The following is a 7,865-nucleotide window of genomic DNA, read 5'->3' on the forward strand; positions in this document are numbered from 1 at the left end:
ACAAAGACTACGTGGCCAAACAGGCCGGTTTTATCGGGCCGGCATGATAGCCCGCGTGCCCGGCCCGTCACGGGCCGGCACGACACGTAGCTTAGTGGGCCGTGCCTGGCACGTGGCCCAGCTAGGGCCGTTCCTGGGCTGCCATGCCTGGCACGCGTGCCAGCCCGGCACGACACGACTAGCCTGGTGCTACGTATTTCTACTGCTACAAATACCTACCAGGGACTGGGAGCCAGGACCAGGGAAATGTGCGTGCCTGCGATCCCTTATCCATGCATCAATGGCCCTGTTTGGACACTCTAACTCAGTTAGAGGTTAGAGTTAGATTCTAACCTTGAACTAACCCTGAACTAACTCTAACCAAAGAGGTGTTCGGATGGCAGGGTTAGATGGAGCGCGGATATGGCGAGGCGCCTTCACGGGCGGTGTGAGAGGGAGGGAGGGACAAGACGAGAAGTTTTGAGGAAGTGGGGAGGGATCTGCTGCGGGAAGAGCAAGAGAAAAATGTGTTTTTTAATGGTCCGGAGAAGAACTAACCCAAATAAGCACCTCTTGCATGGGTTAGATTTTTTGAATGAGTTAGATGCATCTAACCCAAACTAACCCTCCTGTTTGAATATTTTTAGGTTAGTTGAGTCTAAACTAACTCAAACTAACTCTAACCCATAAATCCAAACAGGTTTGGCCGATGTTGACTCTGGCATGAGCGCACTGGCGCACTGTGGAGCTGCACACGGTCACGGGCGGCCGGCCAATGATTCTCTTTTTTTAATCCAGCGATGCCAACGAGGTAGCGATCCAGAGCCAACGGGACAACGATCGATGTTTTTCTAGAAAACAGCCAACGATCGATGTATGTACCTGGACGTGCCTACTCGGGCCAGCTCTGCCGGCGTGCTAGACGGGCCGCCGTGCCAGCCCATGTAGCAAGGGGGCCGTGCCTGGGCCAGAGAGGCCAGCACGCGTGCCGGCCCGCCACGGCACGATTACTTGGCGTGCCTGGACGGGCCGGGCCATGCCGTGCCTGGTCCGTTTAACCCAGGTTGGGCCGTGCCGTGCCGGGCCGGCCTATTTGGCCAGGTATAACTACGCACACCAGAGCGGGTTGAGGGCGCGCCGCCGTCGCTGCTCCCGGAGCCCAGCACCACCCTTGTGTAGACAGCCAATATGACGGACGGGAAGTCTCCAACCTCATCCACGGAGGACCAGCACACCGGAGACACAGCCATCGCCGACGAAACTTCACGCAAACCCAAAGATCCACCCCTAGCCTCTGCGCCGCCGATGGGGATTTCGCCGGAGCCACGATGAGCGCAGATGGGGAAGTCGCCGAAGCCACGACGAAGAGGGAGGGAATAGCGATACTCACATAGCCCGATCGACGATGCCGCCTCTCCGACCCGCCTGAGGAGCGAAGAACTCGCGGGATCGAAAGATCCGTGAGGAGCAAAATCTTCCCCTCACACCAGCGCTACCACCGATGGGGAAGGGAGCCAAACGACCGGCCGATCCATAGATCGTCACGCAAAACACGCCGTCCACATGCCAGCGCCGGCAAGGGGAGGGAAGAACGGCAGACTTATTTTTCCAGAACGGTGACGAACACCTCACCAAATCGACGCCGTCAGGACCTATTCCTACCCTATCTACACACCGGGGGCAGAGGAACGGGATCCCCACCTCCTCCCGCCGCCGGAGCGAGCGGAGGCAGGGATCCATGGCCTCGCCGGCGGGATTAGGGGAACTCTGCGGTTGCTCCCTTTTCGTCCCTTTCTGTCCAACTCCTTAGCCCAAGAAGTTTTTCTTATCTATACCAGTACATAGTGTATCAATAACTTCAAATGTAAAGACATACAATATCATAGGTGGTTATTCTATAAGTGCAAATTAACTGCTAAATAATGTACTTCCTCCGTATTAAAATATAGCCTACAAAAACATCTTATATTTTGGTACAAAGGTAGTACTTACAAGAAGGATTTAGCGTGTATAGCTCAACTCGATAACAAGTAGCTAACTCATTAATTTGCTACTTAACCAATTGGTTTTGATATGTATTTCTGGAAAGAGATCAACGCCAAGTTGCCAAATCTATAGAGCAAGTTTTGAAGGAGAACTCAGCCTTCTTCTAAAGCACAACAGATGATACGTTTCAGGCAACCATCTAACAGATGATACATCATTGATGGCGAACCTCGATGGGTTAGAAGTAGTGAAGACACGACCCAAACTTGAAATAACACCTCACCGGGCACACTGACCGAACCATCAGGCTTTGCCTACACATAATCAAAACAGGCAGAGCAGCATAACGTAGTTAGGCAACAATCTCTCCTAACCACTGATTTATGGCCAATCTCATCACCGATAACCACGGAGACCCAACCAAGCTGAGAGGGCCGATCATGACAAATTCACATCATTAACACCTTAATGAGAGAACATTCAATCAGTTGGACTGCTGTACGACAACCCCTTGATTTGGCCTGTCACATAGTACGCTGTGCTGATATACTCCATTATATTTGATTACGTGGCCGTCATCGTCGCCTTCTACGGTGGCCAATTCATGCACATGAACCGGTGTGTCCAATGAGCATATGTTTTCTTCAGTAATCAGCACATCTTTTATGAGGTCCTGAGGCTCTTGGCATTTTTCGTTGAATTGAGTACCTATCAAAACTCACACGTAGACACATACATGAGGTTAATATGGTTATGAGTTAACCTAGTATTGATTTTTTTACTTCACTTACTTATGGTAAGCAAGCCCAAATATTTTTGAACCCGAGGGTTACCTTTTCTCCTTGTTATGCTATTTTAAAGCTACGACTCTGAACCTCTTATTCAGATGTTTGAATTGTGAGTAAAATTATCTAAAGTATTAGATATACCTGTTATCTCTCCATTCGGCACCAAATTATTGTTCTTTGAAACATCCGAAGATGAGACATATGCCAACGGTGCCCTTGAGCTTGAAGCAAAGGACGAAGAATGAGATGAAGACAATGAGAACGGGCGCCCTGGAATAAGTGGTGTGTCTCCAGTTTCATTTGGCTACAACAAGAAATAAGGACATTGGAATAATTAGAATGACACCATTTTATCAAAAATAATTGACTGCCCCATTTGAATTTGTAAGATGCAGACCTCTAGATATTATCTGTGACCTATGTAGTGAACTAGTGGAAAGTGACTGCGATGCATGTTGAGGTACCCAGTGAGATTACTTCAACGAAGAAATCAGTTCCAGTTTGAGTACAACTAACAACTACGCAAAGGTATCACTTCTTCAGCATTTTTAATTGCTACGGACAACATGGTTCAAATTTGCATAATAATTTCCTATATCATCAGGAACTCAATCTATAGCAAAACTAAAACAAGGGTCATTGTAAAAAACATAAATTGGAAGTACACACTTGTTAGTTTAATCTAGGAAACGTACATGACAAGGAATGTACCTTAGTAACAACTTCAGGCACTACATCCAAGCCTGAAGCAGATGCCAATTTCTTCTTTCCTTTCAGATCTCCAATCACAGGCGCCTCCGGAATGATCTCTGAGGTAACAATACTTAATCTGACCTGCTCAGCTTGCTCTGAAAATTGGTGAGTTGGGGAACTTCCAGAGCTGCTAGAACAGGATTGTACTATACCATCCTGGCAGCCAGAAACGTCAAGATTTTGGAGCTTTTTAAGGCACAGTGGCAGATATTCAAGACTAGTGCAGTTTGAGAGATTCAGAAACTGAAGAGAAGTAAGGCATTCAAAGGAACCGAGAATTTTAAGATCAGGACAAGATGAAAGATTTAGGGCTTTCAAATATGCCAGCTGGCCAAATGATTGGGGGAGCTCCTCAAGTTTAGAACATTCTGATAGATTCAGATATTGAAGTGAACAAATGTTGCCAAAAAACTCAGGCAGCATTTGGAACTCAAAACCACTTAAGTTAAGATCTACAAGAGAACAAAGGCTAGCAAATGATTGCAGTAGTCTATTAGGTAACGTCGGAAGCTTAGAACACCATGAGAGGTTCAAGAAACGAAGTTTGGTGAGGTTTTCAATAGATTCAGGGAAGCTTCTAACTTCAGGACAGCATGACAAGTTTAGGTAATGTAAATCATGCAGCAAATCAAGGCTTTTCAATTCCTGAAGTTTCTGGCAACCTTGGAGATTCAAATAATTCAGGCCCTTTAAGTTGCTGAGGAAGGATGGCAATTCCATAAGTTCAGTTTCTGAAAGATCCAACGCTTGTAGCTTATTAAAGCTACTAAACTGAGGAGGGAGTGTTGTAATGGACAAAGTGGAAGCATCAAGATACCGCAGTTGCTTCAGCTGAAAAACAGAAGCAGGTATCTCATTAACAGAACATTCACTAAGATCTAGAACGCGCAGATACTTGTTCACTGAAAAAACTTCGCTGACATCTTCCAATTCTGTACCACTAGTCTTGAAAATGAGCGACCTTGCCTTAGAAGGCCAAGCCTTGCTGTCTATTGACTGTAAGCTAGAAGCTGACACCTGTGCGTAACGGTAATCACAAAATCTATTATGGCGTTCATTCTCCGCGTCCAAAATCACAAGGATATCTTCACCAGCAACTGACCTAGCAAGATCATGTGCCAAATCATGCATGCAGAGCATTTCCTCTGATGCATTGAATATTTCTCCAGCAGTCTATAGAGGAGGTTAATTAGTTTACATACTTAAAGCAAAATATACAGACTCCCACTTTATTATGGAATTCATGAATATTATTTCTGGGCATAATTTAGTCATGCCTTGGTGCGGTTACATTTTAGTTGATTTTAGCAAAGAATAAACAGAAGATAAGTTCACACTTGCTTGTAAGAGTTCATTCGAATACACTGATATTATAGCAGTTTGCTGCAAATATTAAAACCATAAGTTTGTGGTGCATAGTATGGGGTTCATGCCAAATCAATGTTTCATCTATATTATCATGAGGTTTAATCTAACAAGCAAATAAAATTTATCGATGTGATCACAGTATAAAACATAACAAGCAATAACATAGGTATGGCTCCAAAGAACTTACTTGATGCCTTTCTATAACTTGAAGGAAATATATTGCTTTGAGTTCGTCAATATACTTCTCAGCAGTTACATCATGAGGTAAGGTTCCATGTCTGGACTCAATCATGTCAAGTGCAATCCATTGCTGAATAAGTTTTTTCTTGTCTATAACAGATCCTTTAGGGAAGATTGAACAGTATACAAAGCATAATCTTAGCTCGTGAGGCATATTATAATATATTATCTTGAAAGATGGAAATAGTGGTGAAATTTTGTCTTCAGGATAATCTTCCTCTATCTTCCACATTTCTTTATCCTTGGCAGCTTTCCAAATCTCACGCCTCTGTCGTTGAGCATTCACAACAGATCCAAGAAAGTTAGCAACCAAGGGTGTGCCGCCACACCTTCTAACAATTTCTTCTCCGTATTCCCTGAACAGTGGGTCACCACGCCCAGCCATTGCCCTTTGTGAAAATATATTTAAACAGTCATCTTCAGATAATGCAGACAACTTGTAAGGCGGAACAGTAGACACCAACTCAGCAACTTTATAGCTATGGGTGGTCACTACAATCTTGCTTTCTGTCTGTATACCAGTGAGCAACATCTGCTTCAGCTCATTCACTTCTTCATCTTTACCCCACAAGCTGTCTAATACTATTAAGCAGCTATACTTATTAAGTATGGTTCGAACAGCATTCTTAATTGATTGTAATTGCATATTTCCCTCAATCCTTTCGGTAGTTTGTGAAACTATATCCCTCCCGATTTTTTCAAGGCTGACATTACCCATGGAAACATGAACCCATATCCTGAAGCTGAATGCCTTTGTTCTGGCATCATTGAAAACTAGCTGTGCAAGGCTTGTTTTCCCGAGACCCATGGGCCCTACTATAGAAATAATGGAAATCTCACCGACACTTTTCTGCATTATCATGTTCATGAGATTTTCTAAGTCTCTATCTCTCCCAAAAAGAGTAATGTCACTATTTCTGTATGATGTTGTCTGCTTCTCATCAAAATCCACCACTGAGTTAATATGTGAAATGAAATGATATTGATTAGGCAAGTGTTGCCTTGTCTGCAACAACTCTCTCTTGGATTTCATCTTATGAACCATGCTAACTTTCGAAATCACGGGATTGGAAAGTGAGCAGAACAATGATCCCTGAAAATTTATAAGCAGTTTTACGTAAAAATCAACATCTTTGCTGCCATAACAAAAGCTGTAAGCTTGATAAGTGAGATCACGGAGTGAGTAGCAAAATGCAGTTGAAGAAGTGCTCGTGCTACATGCCATAAAAAAAATTCCAAAATGTTGGGCTAAAGTTGCAATCACATAACAATTCGTTGCTTCTTGTGGCAGGAGTGGAAGAACCACGATCCCTGGTAAGCAGTACTTTACTATGGCAAACAGAAACTTGTTTCTCACTGCCCCTCAATGATTCATTCTTTACTATCTGACCAAGTTAAAACAAAATGTTCTTGTCCCACTCCAGCTTACATGCTCAAGATTTTGGTGGTCTATATGTTGAGAGCTCTATACATTCACTGCATATTATATGGTAAAAAGATAGCCAACTTGCAGACTGATTTGCACAAATCCTAAACACTGTTGTCAGCAGTCAAATTGTGGGTGGAAGCACTACTCCCTGTCACAGTTCCCAAGTACTTTTGTTACTTTGATATAATCTCATGGACATGAAATGCATGAACGCATATAATCATGATGTGCGCCATCAACCAGCATTGCTGGCATGCACTGGTAATACATACTGTATCTTTTTGAAGGGAACCCTACTAAGACATGTTATGAATTTGGATTAGAAAAATCAAGTATTGACAAACATGGATAACAAGATGTTAGTGAGTTGAAATTATTGCAGAAATTCGTGGGCGAAATCATAACTCCTGGGAAGAAGAGTTGAAACTCTTCAGATCTGGTCCAAATCGTACAAGAAACTATTTACTCAGACCAAACTATTTTACCTTCTGAGCATAGCTGCTGCTCCCTTCAAACTGCTCCTTGGAAGAGTAGTAGTCGTCAACCATGTCTTCGATGTCGAAGGCCAGGGACTTGATCTGGGCGAGCCAGTGCCGCAGATTCGCCCTCTCGCTTCCGAAGGAGTTCCTCTCCGCATTTTTCAGCAGGTCTTCTAGGTACACCAAAGTGTCCTTTATGCTCTCCAGGTCGTCGCTGAAACTGCAGCACAGCGTGACCTCGCCCTGCGCGGCGCCGATGATTTCGCCGATCTTGCGGGCGACCTGGCTCACAGCCGCGGCCGCGAGCATCTCCGTACCAACCATGGCTGGAAGGAAGGGGGTGGACCAAGAGCACAAGCAGAAGGTGCGGCCGGCAATGGAGGCTTTGAGCAGAACTAGGACTATCCACCGAGTTATTTGTTATTTTCGTCATTTTCTTTTGACGGAAAAGATTGATTGGTTTCTTGACTTTGACTTTTCAAAGCCTCGAAGGTGGAGAAAGATGTAGAACCAACCCTTCAAATGTTTTTTGACACGTACAAACGCAGATATACTCCGTAGATGAAGAAATCTACACATTATGCAAATTTTCTATAATTTCAACTTTGAATGTCATATCAGTATGTCGCCATGATATTTTCTGCTCCAAACTTTCTTAACCAGATCATCCCAACTCAAGTCTAAATTTGGGCTGCTAAGGGCTTTTTAGTTCACTCCTCTAACCGGCACCTAGCCGGAGTTAAACCGAATACTGAAGTAAAAGTTTTACTCCTCTGCCCCGCGGGTGCCTAAAAACACCCGACCTCCAGGTGGCCGAGTAAACATTGCGCCTACTTTTTCAGC

At 44.2% G+C, this 7,865-nt stretch overlaps 1 protein-coding gene across 2 annotated transcripts; it reads right to left on the reverse strand.

Moving 5' to 3' along the window:
* Positions 1 to 1,887: 1,887 nt before the first annotated feature.
* Positions 1,888 to 7,435, reverse strand: LOC123121285 (putative disease resistance protein RGA1). 2 transcript variants are annotated; one of them, XM_044541190.1, is made up of 5 exons: positions 7,029 to 7,435; positions 5,062 to 6,207; positions 3,465 to 4,679; positions 2,895 to 3,057; positions 1,888 to 2,673 (listed from the first exon to the last, which is right to left on the reverse strand). In XM_044541190.1, exons 1-5 carry the CDS (start codon positions 7,344 to 7,346, stop codon positions 2,450 to 2,452), a joined length of 3,066 nt encoding a protein of 1,021 aa, XP_044397125.1. In that variant the 5' UTR covers positions 7,347 to 7,435; the 3' UTR covers positions 1,888 to 2,449. The 2 variants fall into 2 exon arrangements, with proteins under 2 accessions (XP_044397125.1, XP_044397126.1); XM_044541191.1 differs by having other exon boundaries at positions 3,465 to 4,337; positions 7,029 to 7,432.
* Positions 7,436 to 7,865: the final 430 nt, after the last annotated feature.

The sequence above is a fragment of the Triticum aestivum genome, chromosome 5D (assembly GCF_018294505.1).
Source record: "Triticum aestivum cultivar Chinese Spring chromosome 5D, IWGSC CS RefSeq v2.1, whole genome shotgun sequence".
Classification (NCBI taxonomy): domain Eukaryota; kingdom Viridiplantae; phylum Streptophyta; class Magnoliopsida; order Poales; family Poaceae; genus Triticum; species Triticum aestivum.